Genomic DNA, 16954 nt, shown 5'->3' with positions numbered 1-16954 from the left:
TGAATCTGTCAAGGTGATGGCTGTAAAAGACTAAAAAGCTCCCATGTTGACCATAAACCCATTTGTGTTCCTTATATAATATTATTATTCAAGTTATTTTTCTTCCACCCTCGTATGGTATGCTTGTGGTTTCACACTAAGAAAGCTGTTACTAATTTTGTTGTGTAAAAATAGACCCAACACTGAAGAAGTAGTCTGTTAAAATACATGAAACGATTTCTTTTAACATGGGGGTACTGCTAGGAAAAGAAGAAAGAAAAGCCTTCTTTTGCTGAAATGATCACAAGAACTGGAATGGATTCCTGATGTGCATTTTGTTATGATGCAAACTTCTAGTTACCTCTAGAAACAAAGCACATAGTTGAAAACAGTTAAAAAAAAAAAAATTAATCTAGCCACTGAATATCCAGCTTAAATTGTAAGACATTTATGTGATTTTCTGAGTGGAAAGCATGCTGTGGACTAATGGAGGTATTTTTAACTCTGACCAGATTTGATTCTCTTACATAACTGCTGTTGTTTCTATCTTGTGCCTTCTGGAGCGAAGGGAAGGGCTCATTGCTGCTTCCTATGTAGGTATTTGCTAGAACCACAGTGTGTTCAACAAGGAGCGTGACAAATGTAGGATTTCACCTTATATTCCCTTCTGTCTTTCTGGCTTGATTGGGCTCCACTGAAGCTAAGAGCAAAGTTGTTACTGATCTCGGTGGTTTTAGACTCCCTGAGTTAAAAACAGATCTTGGAGGTAAAATAAGCGGCTTTCTTCACAGGTGCTGCATACCTTGTTGATAATGGAAAACCGAGAGTGTGACAAGTCACTCCTATTTAACTTAGGTGGTCAGGTGTATAATCCTAAAAGCTTGACTCTGGACTTGGTTTTCATAGAAAAAAATGTAATACGTAAGTTGGAATGTTCGAGATTTTAGCCATGGGGAGGGGAATAGACTGAGAAGTTTTTCAGCATATTGACAGGATAAACTGTCAAGCCTAGCATTAAGTGTCTGTCTCCCAGGATAATTCGCATTTCAGCTATCAGAATCAGAGATTCAGCTTTCAATGTCTAGTTTGTGTGTCCTGATCCTCTTCTGACCTGCTGACCTGTAGGAAGAATGGGTCAGACTGTCTTTTAAAGCCTCTTGAAGTGAACTTTGAAGAACAAGTAAACGTTAATTGGTGATCTATCCAAAAAACTTGGTGCAAAACTTGGTAGGTGAAATTCTGCATGGGAAGGAAAGATTGGATAGCCCAGGGGTATTTTGGTGTGTTCCCATAGTTTATCTCCATGTCAGAAAACCTGCCCCATGCTCTCCATTTCTCTTGGGCATACATACAGTAGAGCAGTGGTCAATATATTAAAGAAATGAGACTGAAGTCAGGTGGGTGGTAAAGGGTGTCTTTATGGTGAACTGGGGAGGATAAACTGCAAGAGAAAAGGGAAAGATCCTAAAATGACAGGAGGTAGCAGCCAAGTGGGGGATTGGTGAGAGTAAAAGGTATTCTCACAGCTGCAGGTGGAGACTTATCACTGGTAGCTGAAGTAAGCTTTTATTATTTAGATTTGATACAACCTAATGCATTCCCCTTCCATCCTTCTTTGAAGGGTTTAAAGGCAATTTTATTATCGGCTGATAGCTTAGGAGCTATGGAAATGGTCCAAAGAAGAGGAAACTGTGAGAGAAAAGTGTTTTGTATGGGCTGGTGCTGCCATAAATAATTGTGCATTTTGGAAAATCAAAACAGCCTTCAGTGCCCTCTCTTGTAGGGCTGATCCATTCAGCTTCATGCTGGCAAGCAAAGTATTCCTCTCTGATGCTATCCTGGAAGATATACCTCTGTGCAGGTGAGTATCGGGTATGGGCTTGCAGAGCTTAGCAGCAGGTGAGGTTTTTGTTACCTTTTTCTCCCAAGGGTGGAAGGATTAAGATATGCACAGCGCTTGGGTTCACGACTGAGGTATGACTTACCTTTCCTTAGTTACCTTTCCACTGCAGAGGCAGCCTGGCTTGGTCTGGTGGTTATGGGACTGAAGCTCCAGGTTCTGCCTGGCTGTGTCTCTTCGGGTTGAGTAACACAACAGAGGGGTGCGTAAGAGTTGCAAGAAGAATTAGCCAACACATTTGTGTTGACGCTATTGATGTGGCACAAATCTGTTGCTTAACAGTGGCTGGAAAGTGGAGTGTTTTATGGGGAAAGAGTTGTCTAGGTGTCCTGCATGGAGACTTCTTAGTGCCAACACTGGTGGGTTTTGTTTTCTATCAAAGAAACTTCATGCCTCACTTGAACTATCAAATGCATGCAGGAATTCCCCAGCGAAAAAAGGTATCTTGGAGTTGCAGCAAATCAGGCTTTTGCTAACTAGATTGTTGGCTATCATCACACCATATTAGGACTGCCTGATCAATGAGTAATCTTCTTGGGTGCCAGCATTTCTTCTACTGAGGGTGTGTAACATCTCAAGATAGGTGTTTTTTGGGTTTGTTTTTTTTTTTTTTTTATGCTGATACAATAGATTAATTTTTTTTGTATTGTGTGTGGAGGCCATTAAAAAAGGAAAATTGATGATTCTCTTGATCTCTGCAGAATAAGCAATCAGAAGATAAACTTGTGATGGCGATATGGAAGGACTTCAAAAGATAGACACGGAATTCTAGAGCTTATTAATAAAAGATTAAACATTATTATTTTAAAAAATAATAAAAGGAATGCTTTGCATCATTATACATTTAAAGTAAGTAGAAAATCAGTTCATATATAAGGTTGCACTTTAACCAAAGTATTGATTCATAGTTCACTTATCTGTGGGAGGAAACAGATCTTATAAATAAGTTATGTACTAGATCTTGGTTCCATTTTGAAAAATGGAGCAAGGTTTTTTCCAATGAGCTAAATGCTTCTCACTTATCCTCTTGTTTCTTGTGATGAGGCTTTTTGCCTGCTGTGTCACTGCGTGTTTCTGCTGCCGTCACTGTCCTGGTGCTCCCCACCTGGAGAAGCTGTCTTGCTGGCCTCGTTGTCTGTGTTGTTGTTGAGGATATCGTCACAATCCATCTGTGCCATCAGGTTGAAGCGCTCAGCCACACAGTGGGCGGTGAGGCGAGCCTCAGGGTCGTGGTCCCAGCACTCTGTGATGGTGTCGCACAGAAAGCGCATTCCCTGCAGTTAGAAGGGCTGAAATTAAGATCTGAAGGCAGGAGGAAGAGAAGCTGGAAGCTGATCTAACACAACAGCAATGGTTTACCATACTTTTGACAGCTTCCTGCAGAAACGCTTTTTTTGGCCAAGCTTATGCATAAGGAAACAGCCTTGGTAAGTTGTGGTGAGTGCCAATGCTTGCCCCATTACTGCCACAGCTAGTATTAGGGCAGCAGTCTTGGCTCACCTGGGATCCACTCCCAAGCATTGTCCATGCTCCCTGGAAATATTCCCTGAAAGCTGGTCTGTATTAACTGTAGGACTTCTGTAGGGGCTGGAAGGAAGTAGACACTCCTGCCTCAGCCTTGCCTGTTCAGATCAGAGCATCCTAAAATTGGGAAGGACAGGAGAGGAGACTTGCAGGCTGGCACCAGAGCCCAGGTCTCTGGGTTTCAAGCCTGTGACCTGACTGTTACATCTGGATGGAGGGGAGGTTTGGGGTGTGAAAAGGGAAATTTCAAAGGCAAGTTTGGAATTAAACTTCGTCAACATGACTTCTCTTTTTAGCAGCTTTCTGAGAGGGTGCGCTGTGCCAAATACTCATTGTAGGGTGCAGCTGAACTTTGTTTTTCTCACCATGAACAGTGTCTTGGTTTAGGTGGGATTGGATACTTCTCAGTATGCTCCAGAACACATTCAGTTCCTCTCAGTTGCAATGGCTGTGTCTCCCAATAATATATTTTCTTCCAACTGTGTAGTTTTGTGAAGGGAGTGCCAATATTTTGGCCTTAGAAACAAAATTCAACTGGTGTTTTCCCACTCTTAAGCTAGTAACACAGTTATGTTGAACCTCTTTGCCTATATAATTCGTATCACGTGCTGCTGCTTTTTGCATCATTGGCAACCAGGTTTGCAACACAATGGTAAAATCATTATTCTAAGCAGAGCTTCATGTTATGCAGTGGTTTTTGTGTATTTCTTAATTTGCAATTAAGACAACCTGAAAGTCTCATGTGGACTGACACAAGAGAAAAATGCAAGTCCCACAGAAATGTACTGTCGGTGTCCTCTCTCCTTCTGCACTTTAGTCTGAACTCGCTGTTCTCTGCTAAGGCTCACTGTACTAAGTCTTCTGTAATGGGTATGGATTAGGGAGAACAGGATTATGCTGTAAAACTGACAGATGGTGTGTTTCAGTAAATCTTGTGTCACTCATTTATTAGCTTAGTTGGAAGGATTTGAGGATAATTGATTAACATGCAAAAATGAGCTAGCTTAGCTGAGGCTTTTAAAATAAGCCTTTTCTCAAACAGAATATGGCATTGTCATATGGTTTAGTCATTAGGCTTCCTTTGCTTATTTTGCCCTGAAATCATGACATTTATTTTCAGTTTGCCTTGTAAGTCGCAATGATGTTATTGTGAATGCTACAACTGGAATGTCTTGATTTGCTCACAAAATGGACTTAGTTTGGGTTCTATATTTGATATCTCAGATTTTCCAACATTCCAAAGAATGCTGAGTTTTTTAAGAGTATTTTTAGTGCAATATTGACTTAAGCTCCCACTGCTCCTTCTTGTCCTGCACCAGCCCTTCGGTTGTGCCAGTACAAGAGTCTATTCAGCTGTTTCATGAACCAGATCCAGGAACTCACCTGGCCTAAATAACCACTTTTTGAGGTTTTTTATTTCAGTGTAATGGGGTGGGAAGTGAGGTAGAAGCATGGGCTTAAGGTGTTCGTAAGTTATCTGGGAGAACTTTGGAGATGCATTTCTTCAGTTAGTTTTATTGTGCAGCCTTGCAAGCAGTTGCCCTGGAGCTGCTGATGGGCAGTAAGCTGGGTGAGTCAGCTCTGTTGGGGGGATTAATGCTTATGTTTGCTGAAAATCTTAAACCATAGGTCCTCATTTGCCTGAGAGTGATCTTGATGGTTGAAACGTGGAACTAGCATTTGGAGCACTACATCAAACTTATTTTTGTTGGTGGGAACATTACGGGACCTTTCCCTTCAGGTGAGCAATTTGTCAACCTTTCTTGATGTCACCCAGTGCTTCCTCCCACACGAAGCCATTGACCCCAGAAGTGGCACAAACCGGTGGCTTTCTGCTGCTTCCCAGCAGATGGTGCTGCCCCACGCCTGATCCTGGGGAGACCGGTTGCAAAATGCCCGGAAAACCATGTAAAGCCAGGGTTGTAAGGAGATGTTTGTTAGATCACCTAAGGTTAGTCACAGGCAGGCTTTCAGGAGCACAGTGTAGCTTTTCTGTTCCTCTTCCCTACTGAACATCAGGTGGTCTCATGAAAGTTACTACCTTAAAGCCTTGCTCTGTTTATGTGCTAGACCAACCCAAATACAACAACGTTATTTCTCAGTGGAGATTGCAGTCAGCCCTTCTTCAGCCCAGCAAATGGCGCAGTTATGGTCAGGCACTATCAGAATGTGCTTTTTGACAAGCCAGGCGCTATATTTTTCCTGTGGTTTCAGAGTTTATCAGAGACCTTGGGAGGTGAATGTCCAAGATGAATACTCAAAGGCTTCAAATATGTAGCAGTGCTGATTGAAGTTCTTGTATTTGCCTTCATCAAGGGAGGAGGTCAGGTGAAATTCAGACTGATAAACTCACTGGTTGCCCAGCAGAAACCGCAGATTCATTTGATGCTCTTTGCAGCTTTAGTCAGTCAGGTCAGTTGTGGGTCTTTGAACTAACACAGTTTCGAGAGGAGATATTGTAAGGAACACATGGCCTCCTAAGATCATGAAGTTGTATCATTCTTCGAAAAGCTAGGCTTTATGTGCTATGCAGGCAGAGTGGAAGCAGCAGCAGTCTTATATGCTTTATGAGTGGATACTGCAAAACGAAGCACCGAATGCTGCAAGGCTGTGTGAGCCAGCAGGCTCAATGTTTCAGCTTGGTATTCAGATGGATTGAGTTGTTGATCAGTGGATGATGTTTTTCCACAAAACATGAAATGTAAGCAGTACTAAAGTTGGGAAGATTTAAAAATTGCGGTCAGTGCGCCTGTTACCCATGTGTCCCAAATGGCTGGAAGAAAGTACTGTACGTGGGGAAAAGAGGACCTGTCGGGGGCAGGAGAAAGCTATGTTTCTGGAGCTGGTTGGACTGGGTGTGCTTGTGGATGATTTTAGCAGAGCACATTTTGTTGCTGAAGTATCTTTATTCTAGAGCACTGGATTATGCTGAAACACTTTGCTTTCAGAGCTTCTGAAGGCTGCTGTAAGACTTCCTCTTGGCAAGATTTGAAGCTAGCAGGTTCCCTGCTCTTAGCTTCATGTTTGTGTCCTGGTTGTTTCACTTGAGGGAGATGCTTCCAGTTTTGCCTTTCCTTGTAGAAGTGGAAGTCTTTCTTCTCACATGCCAAGTCATGACCTCTCATGAGCTTGAGCTTGAAACCCTCCCAGCCAAGCAGGCAGAAGGCTGGATGCACCTTCCTCCTCTCTGTCCCTGCTGGGAGACGGTTTTGTGTGAGGGACTGCATGTTTTCTGAGCTAGAGCTTTCTGGATACGGTGCTTAGGGGAGAAGTGGGGTGGATTCAAGTGATTCACTCTTTCATGAGAAGATTCTTCACCAAAGTGCTCCATTTTGCAGTTATCTTCACGATAACTGAATAACGTTACTTGGCGTTCATAACACTTTCTGATCATGGCTATTGATCAGTAAATTTTGCTGTACCTGTGGCCGATGTCTTTTATACCCCAGGGAAACGGGTCTAATGGAGCTTACATAGGCAAGCCAAAATGGAGCTGGAAGTGGGGCCCAGGATTTCTGCCCGCTTTTGCTTTGATTACAACTTCAATCATTTTTCATGCTGGTTTATTGAAGTGGCACAATGTGGGCTGCTTTTTTTCTGAACCAGCTAATCCTATCTTACCTGATGCACCAGCCAGCTGCTCGGGATCTCGGGTCGCCCTCTGCCATGCAGCACGATGTCCCTCATGGTGTCCACACAAGGCTGCTCCTGGACTTTAGACCCAAAAGGCAGCTCATAATTCTTTACTTCTGCAAGGAAGCAACATCTGCATTACAGGATGCTTTTAATGGATTCACTGCTTTGCTCTGGTATGGTCCACCTTATGAGAATAAATTTGTTTTTATCAGCCTGCAAAAATAAACAGATCTGGAAACAATTTAGAATCTGAACACAAGAACATAGTGCTGAGTTTTCATGTAGGGTTTGTTTTTAGACACAGGATCGAGGAAGCATCCGACCACCTTCCGGAACCCAAGAGTCACACTACAAAGGACTTGGTCTGTCTTTGAGTGAGACATACTTTGAATAGAAAAAATGTGTTGTGCTGGTGAAAAATGGGAGAGATGACTACAGTACCAGCCTCCAGATTCCTGTTGTAAGCATGGATCAAGCTAGAGGAGAAATGGCCCTTCCAGAAGAAGAGCAATCCCGTGTCTTGGGAGGCCATGGAAAAACTCCATGTTGCAGAAATGAGAGGCCACCCTGGTTTCTGCCAGCTCCTGCTGGGGTGCACATGTAGGTGAAATAAGAGTGGGAAGGGGATTGCCCAGGACACTGGCTTAGGAGCAAAAGATGCATGGGGTATCTGAGCCAGGCAAGGGTCTCCCACTACAAAGCATGGGGTATGCGGGGCAGCTGGGGCAGCTTTCTCCCCAAGGGCTGGAGCTTCTTGCAGGTCCATGGGCCTGTATTGAGAGTAGGTGGGATACGGAAGGAACTGGAGAGAGCTAAACAGGAAAGAGGAGAGCAGGCAGAAGGGTAGGTGGCGGCTAACAGCAAGGCAGTTAGTTAAGTGTTTTTCTACATGTGAGTTCAGATGCCAGGCTGTGGCTCTGTCAAAGGCTGGAGTTTGTGAGTTCCCCTTGCAACATAAACTCTCATGTTGTCTGAAAGAAAAGTGCTTGTGGCCAGGGAGGGGGAGGCACCTTTGGCTTCTCCTGCTTGGTTTGCTTTGCATTGCTGGCACTGGCACAGATGTGACTTGGTGGCCAGCTGGCTCTGAGCAGAGGCTGGACCAGATGACCCACTAGGGTCCCATCCTGCTTCTTTCCCACTGAGCCAGCCCCATCAAGCCATGGCACACAGGGAAGACAGCTATGGGGGAGGATTTGCCATCAGCTCTTAGAATCATGGAATCATAGAATAGTTATGGTTGGAAAGGACCTTAAGATCATCTAGTTCCAACCCCCCTGCCATGGGCAGGGACACCTCACACTAAACCATGTCACCCAAGGCTCTGTCCAACCTGGCCTTGAACACCGCCAGGGATGGAGCATTCACAACCTCCCTGGGCAACCCATTCCACATTCCATGCCTCACCACCCTCTCAGTAAAGAATTTCTTCCTTAGATCCAATCCAAACTTCCCCTGTTTAAGTTTTAACCCGTTACCCCTTGTCCTGTCACTACAGTCCCTGATGAAGAGTCCCTCCCCAGCATCCTTGTAGGCCCCCTTCAGATACTGGAAGGCTGCTATGAGGTCTCCACGCAGCCTTCTCTTCTCCAGGCTGAACAGCCCCAACTTTCTCAGCCTATCTTCATACGGGAGGTGCTCCAGTCCCTGATCATCCTTGTGGCCCTCCTCTGGACTTGTTCCAACAGTTCCATGTCCTTTTTATGTTGAGGACACCAGAACTGCACACAATACTCCAAGTGAGGTCTCATGAGAGCAGAGTACAGGGGCAGGATCACCTCCTTCGACCTGCTGGTCACGCTCCTTTTGATGCAGCCCAGGATACGGTTGGCTTTCTGGGCTGCAAGCGCACACTGCAGCCGGCTCATGTTCATTTTCTCATCGACCATCTTAGAAGCCCTGCAGAGACCCGAGCCACCTCAGACCAGATCCCATGCTGTTGGTGGGGATGTGGGGGTGAGCCACATCTCTGTATGTGGAGAAAGAGAGCAAAAAAGGTGTGTGGAAACCCCAGTGTGATGCTCCTACCTCCTACCACTTCGCATCTGGAAGCCATTTCCCACAGAACAAGGGCCATAGAGTAGACATCCATCTGCTTGAAAGACTCTAAGTCTTCCAGGTTCACTCTGGACTCAAGGACCTCTGGGGCCATGTACCTGGCGGTGCCCACCTGCCCATAAAGAGGAGAGAGGCATTAGCAGGGGTGGGCAAGGACTTTGGCCCAGGGGCAACCAGGGTTGCTTTGCAGAAGTTCTCCAGGGGACCGTACTTGCCTGCCCGCTGTTGGCAAAGTCATCCACCGTCAGGGAAGGGTCAAGGCGTATGGCGATGCCAAAGTCGCAGAGCACGCACTCCTGCTCATTCTTCACCAGGACGTTTGTGCTTTTGATGTCCCTGTGGGCAATGGGGATTTTCGGCCTGCCGCAGGTGGTGTAGTCGCTGTGGAGGTGAGCCACCCCGCTCACCAGGGAGCCTGCCATCTTCTGCAGGTCCATCCAGCTCAGGATGTGGCGGGAGAGGTAGTCCTTGAGGTTGCCCCGGCTGTGGTAAGCGGTGATGAGCCAGTACTCCCGGCGGGGCCCCATGCCCCGGTCCTCAGCAGTGAGGAACCGCAAGACGCTGTCGTGCTTGAGGCTGGTGTCAGTGAAGATCTGAGACTCGTTCTTCCAGGAGGAGTACTCCTCACAGGGGAAGATCTTCACAGCCACCGTCTCGTACTGCCCTGAGCTGCTGTGGCTCAGCTTGGCCCTCCACACCTCCGCAAACTGCCCTTTGCCCACCATCTCATCCAGCTCGATGGGGAGCAGCTCAGCGGGGCGGCTGCTGGCACAGGTAGGGTTGGCGCTGGTTGGGCTCTCATCCATCAGCACGGACAGCTTCTCTTCCCGCTCAGCAGACCTCCCTGCCTCCGGCAGTGCCGGGGGCTGTCCCGGTTTCCCACCCCACGCCTTGGTTCTCTTACGCTGCTTCTGCGTGCGGCAGAGGTAAAATATCACTGTGATCATCACCGCCACCAGCAGTGGGGGCAGGAGGCTGATGGCGGCCACCGGGATCACCTCTTTGCTCTGCAGCATGGAGTAGCCTGAGGAGAGGAGGAGAGCAAAGGTGAGAGTGCTGCTGCCATGGGTCTGCAACAGCTCCTTTTCATCATGTGGAGGAGGAGAATAGGTGAAGCCATTAATGAAGCGCAGCCCTTTGCAGGGTCACAATGCACTCTGCACACAACCCCCATCCTGGCAAAGAACCTAGAAGTAGGCAGTTAGGTCACAAATTTAGCTCTGTATATCAAGTGAAGGGCAGGATGCAAGGCAGCATTACTTGGGCTGGGCAGAGCAGCACGTGAGACCCTGCTGCCATTGCCAAAATGGCTCAGTTGCCTTGTGGTGGCTTCTAAGTGATGCTTGTACTCACAGCGAGGGGAGCTAGTGCAGAAATAGCACTGATAAAGCTGAGGTAAGGCTCAAACAGAGGAAACCTGTGAGAGGTTTTGGGGCTGGAGCCTTGCTGGACCCCTGTGGTGCACAGAGAGCCAGGGGCGATGCTGAGGCCTGGGCAGCGCACAGGATCACCAAGCCCAGGGGAGCATGGGGTGCTTTGCACAATGATTAATGTAAAGGAGCATCGTTCCGGTGCTGTCTGCCAGTGTTGGCATCTCCTTCCTTGCCATATTACACCACCAATCCCCTTCAACTGACCAGGCATGGCTGGTTTTGTTTTATTTCTTTTAAACCCCTGTCAGCCTTCAGATCATATCAAAGCCATAACCCTCGCACAACATATAATTGTTCGATCTTTTGATGTTCGCAATTCCTGGAATAAACATGCTGACTTCAGTAGAGATATTCAAGTAAAATCTTAGTCAGAGGTTTTTCTGCCAAGTATAATAACCCAGGGGAAGAGGGATAAGAATCATTCCATAAGCAGAACTCTCGCTGCTTGACCTCAGTGTGTGCAGATCATAATTCAGGTTCTGGAAAAACAGAGCGTTTAGCTGTTTTCCTTGGCAAATTTCAAAAAAATGTGCTGCAGCTAATTTCTGTGAGGCTGTGAAAGCGTTTCTAAAACAGGCATCAGGTTTAAACCACAAGATCAACCTAAACTGATATAAATCAATAACTAACTCGGGAATATATTTATCTTGGAAAGCGTTACGCCTGGATATCACCTACTGCTTCAATGGATTTACCTAATGCTTAAGATCCCATCTTTGAAACTCTAAAGAAAGAGTAGATGTTTTTAAGGGAGTTGCATGCACGAGACCTGAAAAGGGGAAGTTAACACAACTTCAGCAAATTCCTTCATGAGGATGCCGCTTCCTGATGCAAGCCCTTTGATAGGGAGGGCTTGCAGCATGGCTTGACTCCTTTCACAGAGAGCAAAGATAGCTGCTCTGATGATTACTACAGGTCTAGAAACCCATGCTTTGTTGAGCAGTGCTGCATGAGTTTTTCCATCCCTGCTGAGGGGAGATGGACCTCCAGGGCTAGGCTGAGCTGGTGCAGAGGTGAAGAGGTCTCTGCATGCTCAACCCTACCCAGCATTTTCTCAAGGTGTCCACCAGGCTTCTGCTTGCATGGCTTTAGGAAATGGTGCCTTGGCATGTTTGTTAGGGTGGTCTCTGAGTTCTGATGCAATCCCCTGCAGCCCTGGTGCTAGGGCATTGGCACCCAGCAGCCCAAATCTGGAAGCAGGGATTAAGAAATAGAGAAATGGGAAAACAATCTGCCTGCTTCAGCTGCTGGAGAAGTGCTCATCTGTATTGGATATTTCTCTGCTCAGCAGTTGTCTGTACCATTGAAGATGACCCTAAGTTAATATTTAAGATGCAAATGATCCCTTAAAGCAGACGAAAAGGATGTAAATGTTGGAGTCTCTGAGCATGGGGCTTGCCAAGCTGGCCCCACAAACCACACCAGGAGGAGATAATTGCTTAAGGCCTGCACTGCTCTTGCAGCACTTCGCGTGCCGGCTGGCAGGAGGCGGCTGTTTGTGGAAGCCTTCGGAGGGGGCGGCATTTCCAATGAGCCAGTTGTCATTTCTGTGTGAAATTACATATCCCAGCATCGGCTCTGGGATTTGACTATCTTTCCATAGAAGCGTGTGTACCTGTTATGTTTGGCTCAGGAAGCAGCAAAGAACTGCCAAATTTAGCATCATTCGCCTTCATTAAAAGTGGCTTGTTTGTTCTGAGAATTTGCATTTTATGTGATTTTTATTTTTTTCCCTTGCATTGCAGGAGAAGTTATGCTGCAGACTTGCAGGGTCTGCTTAGGCTCATTTTCAACATCTCGTTGTTCTGTAATTATGGAAAATTGGAGGGGTTTCACTCTGCTTTTGTTACAAGTCAGATTCCTGATGGGCACTTGGATAAACCTCATCCATTTGGAGTTAGGAAGGCTTGGACAAACCCCCAGAAGCTCAGGATCTTGCTGAACGCGTTTCCAAAGTATACGACCCTTCTAAGGTACAGAAACGAGCTGCCTCTTAGTTTTCCCTCATGTGGATTTACAGCTCCTGTTGGATCTCCAGCCATCTGCAAAAGCATCTACAGGTGTGCCAGGCTGTGCTCATGTGTGTGTGCAGCACCGGGGTGGCTCTGGGCAGCTTTTTGGGTTGCAGCCATGGCAGACACCAGCAGTTCCTGTGGGTGTGCCGGGCAGGATTTGCTCCAACAGGATTTATTTAAAGCTTTCAGAGCATTGACTCACGCTAGGTTGCGTCAGGTTTCAGGTTCCCCGGCTGATTTGCCTGGCACTGAAGGGCACAGCCTACTGAGAGATAGGGTGGATTTTCCGTCACCTGATGTTTCCAGGCCAAGGCTGGAGGCATTGCTGGGAGGGATGGTTTAGCCACATCCAAAACACTGGGCTCAGTAATGGGGTAAAAATTTTACCTAGCTTTTACAAAGGGAGGTCAAAGAAAATACTGAAAGAGCTCTTTCTGGCATCACACTTCCTACTCTGTTGGAAATACAAGTTGTTATTAGCATTGAGTGCTTCTCTCCCCATACATAACCTTAACAAAAGTACTTGCCATTGGTGTGGTTTTCAAAGATGAGTTTATCGTTGCACTCCTGCTCGTCTACGCAGCCGCAGATGTAGATGATCCCTTCCTCACTGGGCTGATGGGTCATGATGCAGCGTGAGGTGTTGTAGTTGGGGACCATGAGGTTTTCAATGGGGCGGTGGGGGTTGTGGCAGAGCGTGCTGATCCTGATGCTCTCGTTGTCCTGTCTCCTGCATGTGCCAAATGAACCGACAAAGCGTTAGTCTTGCTGTTCAGCCTTTGTGTCACCTGCGTGTCATCTTAAACCTGGGTTTAAGGTCATTTGTTTTAAGCAAATTTGTGTAGAGGATGACTTGTTTGCAGTGGTTCTGGTATAATTCTAATTACACATGCTTTGGAGGGGCTTTGTTAAAGCTCTTTGTCTCTTCCAAATATTGAAAAGAGAAATGTTTAGTTTGTGCCAATAGTAGGATGTCAGCCAGAAGCTCTGATTGTTTCCAGTAGATAATTCACCAGTTCAAAATTGCGCCTTGGATTGGGTAGTGCCAACCCTAAGGCTGGGTCCCCTGGGGCAAAACTTCTCTTTTACTAGCACCAGGTGCTAGGCCAGCAGATTGGGAGCTGTATGATCTTAGGGGAACCCTCCAAAATGAGGGTCCTACCTTGTATGTCACCTCTGCTGCAGTACAAGCTGTAACATCTCTGCCTCAGCAGGGGTTGGGGTCTCTGCTGCCCAAATTTCACTTCTACAGGGGAGATGTGGGGGCCGAAATGCCTGCCTACCAGTGACCATTTGGCTGGTGCTCCGTTCTGCTGCCCTCAATCTGTGTGTGCAGGTGGAGTGGGTAAGAGCCGTCTCACCCCACGTTCTCTCTGGACTAATTGCTGGTTTTCATGCCCCGTCATTGCAGGACCACTTGCTCCTGCCTCCAGCAACCTGCGGCAGTAGAGCCCTTCAGTTGCTGGTTGGGGCTGTTTCTAGAAATGGCTTGACCTTTGGAGCTACCAAATTATAATGTGAAGGCAATACAATTCCCCAACCATGGGGCTCTGTCTGCATTTATGCCATGGCCTGAGACACCGAGCAAGTACAAATGAAACCTGGTGATGTCCCAGTCCTCGCCATGTCTGGGACTGAGGAGCGCTGGGGACGCAAATAAACCTTACCCTCCTGTTTGTTTCCATTTAGGTAATTAAGATGCAGGTAAAAGTGCAATTTCTTGGCATTTGTAAGGAATTTGTTCTTTTCAAAAGGAAAGGATAGACCTGATGGGTTTGGGGGTTATTTTTCCCCCTTTTTGTTTCAATCACTGTGTATTTCTTGAGGTCCGTTTAACACCCCCTGTGTCAGAGATGGTCATAACATCACCCAGGGAAGACCAAGATGTCCCTCCCATTGGCTGAGAGACAGAGCTGGCAGGGTGAAGACTTCTGAAGAGTTTTTTTCCCTTTCTGAAGTGAAGATGCAAAATACCCCAGTGCTTGTGATGCATTTGACTGTGCACAGGCACTCAGCAAACACAGTGAGAACAGGTGAAATATTTCAAGGCTTATTACCAAAATATCTTGTTCATGAAACTCCAGTTACTCACTGAAATGTGGCTCATAGCATCAGCTCTAGCTCCACAGTGCCGATGTCCTTAGAGCTTTTTCTTAGTCTGGCTGCTGAGAGTTGTTAGTTACGTCCTCCTCACATGCCACAGTTTTTGCCCAGCAGCACCTAGATTGGGTTCCCATTAAAGCCATGGAAAAGTGTCACATGCAGAGCAAAAGGATGGGTTTGGCTTTGGTTGCTGTCTGAGTCCTCAAGCACAGGGTGCTTGTTTTGCTGGAAAACCTCAGCTCTCCAAGTGGATTCAGGCAACATTGGTCAATGATGTTGATGAGGTGGCTTGGCTAGAGGGTCCAGCACAGCCACATCCCAGTGCTGGGAGCTCCCTTCTTTTGATGTATGGTGGAGTCCTTGCTGGACCCATGGCTTCGTCTCCACCCACTGTTAACCAAGCTGGGTGAGGAAAGCGATCCTCAAAAACTGAGATGCCCAGGTAGGCTCAAGAATGTCCTTTTGTGGTGCAGGTGGTGGCATTTGAAAGCAGCTGGAGCTTGGAAATGGATTAGGAGGCAGATGTTGGTGTCACCGTGGAGCCTCTCACCCTTGGAGGGCCAGATTGGGTGCTAGCGTGGGCTGCTGGCATGGGGTGCAAGGCATGCCGTGCAGTGTGGGGACAGATGGGTCCAGCCCTGCAGGCACCATCAGGGAAATGCAACCTGGGATGCAGCCCTTCTGTGGGGAGGATCAGCACCTGCCTTGTAGAGTCAGTGGGTAATTAAGAGCTGGGAGCAGAGCATTAGGGTTTGGTCCTTGCTTCTGGAGCCTTTCCCAGAGGAGGCAGGATAACCTAGCACCAGCTGGGTTTGAAGGACAGCCCTGGGTGAGGATGTGTGATGGGGAATGACAGGCCCTACAGGGGCTATGGGCAGCTGGAAAGCATTGCCGCTACTCCTGGGGGTGCTCAAATGAAATTACAACCATTAGTTACTTTTCAAGGGACAACCTCTGCTTCCCAACCTAGTAGTGCAAAGCAGGAAGGTGAAGGTATGGAGAGGTTTCACGATGCCTTCGAGGTCAGCTGGGAAATCTGCCATAAGAGCTGAGGGAAGAACCCTGATTTGTCATCCTCTCCCTGATGAACTCCCCCAGTTTCAGTGCTCCTCACATTTTTTTGCGTTTCCAGGTAATTTGTAAGAGGAGCTTCCAGCACCTCCTCTGTGGGCTGCTCAGGCTGGGCATGCTGCAGGACATGGGCACATTGCTTATGAGCATGGGACCTGTGACTGTGACATCCACAGAAGACAAGTTCATATGATTCAAACATGCCTCTGCAAGCGAGCAACGAGCAGCAAGGCTGGCCTGGAGGTGAGTCCTGACTGCGGGGATCTTAAGATGGGGTAGGAGATGCTGGGAGGAGGTTGCGCGGCTGATATTTGTGACCCCACAGCTGCTTCACCCCATCCAATACATGATGCATAGTGCAGCCCCATCCTATGCAGTGGGATTGCTTCCCTGGCATGGGGATTTACACTGTGGGGGTCTTGCTTTTTCCTGTACATGTAGGCTGTCAATGAGAAAATCGAGCGAAGTGCTGGATTGCCTACCCAGGATTTAAGGTGGCTTCTCCATGTATGTGTAGGGGAATTTAGGGCAGGGGGTGGATTTTGTTTATTTGTTTGGGTTTCTTGTTGGGTTTGTGATTTGTTTTCTTTTAAAGTCCATAATGCAACAATTATGTTGAGGCAGACTCCTACAGGAAGTGGAGCATACAGCATTCATGCTAATTAGCAGCTTGAGATAAAGCCTAGTGATAAGTGCTTGGCTGGCTTTCACTTTGGCAGCCAAATTAAAAGGGAAAGAGGAGGAAAATCACTTTGGGCAGACCCAAAATGGATGTTTCTTTGTTTTGCTCATGGATACCAAAAAGCTGGGGAAGGCTCTCTTCCGGGCCAAATGGTGGATGCATGGTCTGAAATATAAGATTGTGTTTCCCTCCCAGGTATCTTCTGCAGAAGCAGAAAAGGGCTTTTCCCAGGGGATGGGAAGGAGGTGAGTTAAACCCATTGGGTTAAACCCCAGTTTGGTACCAACTCAGATGTCCACGTGCTGGATGGAGACAGCCTTGGCTGCACCCCTGTGCATGAACCAGGGTTTCACCAGCCTGATGAGGGAGGACATCATGGTTTTGGGGGTCAGGGGTGCTGGTTTTGCCCTTGGGTTCAGCTTGTAAAGCTAAATTCAGGGGTTTATGGGGCTTTAGAGGTCCTGGAGCAAACTTGCCACACTTCGTGTCAGGCACCTAAATGCTGAATTTATTTAGAAAATAAACAGGTGCTAATTATAGGGCAGACCAATTTGTT

At 47.1% G+C, this 16954-nt stretch overlaps 1 protein-coding gene across 1 annotated transcript in view; it reads right to left on the bottom strand.

The window, feature by feature from the left end:
* Positions 1–1862: 1862 nt before the first annotated feature.
* Positions 1863–16954, bottom strand: part of LOC308222859 (TGF-beta receptor type-2-like) — a gene marked incomplete at its 5' end in the record, with an annotated part of 36171 nt that continues 21079 nt past the window's right edge. The window contains 5 exons of the mRNA XM_080621299.1: positions 1863–3153; positions 7025–7152; positions 9065–9206; positions 9310–10118; positions 13070–13272. Coding sequence (XP_080477425.1) covers positions 2941–3153; positions 7025–7152; positions 9065–9206; positions 9310–10118; positions 13070–13272 — 1495 coding nt within the window. The 3' untranslated portion in view covers positions 1863–2940. The remainder of the gene's footprint in view (positions 3154–7024; positions 7153–9064; positions 9207–9309; positions 10119–13069; positions 13273–16954) is intronic.

This window comes from Psittacula echo (assembly GCF_963264785.1).
Source record: "Psittacula echo genome assembly, chromosome: 6".
NCBI classification, from domain to species: domain Eukaryota; kingdom Metazoa; phylum Chordata; class Aves; order Psittaciformes; family Psittacidae; genus Psittacula; species Psittacula echo.
Note: the sequence above shows the minus strand (reverse complement) of the source record. Positions and strands in the feature narration are given on the sequence as shown.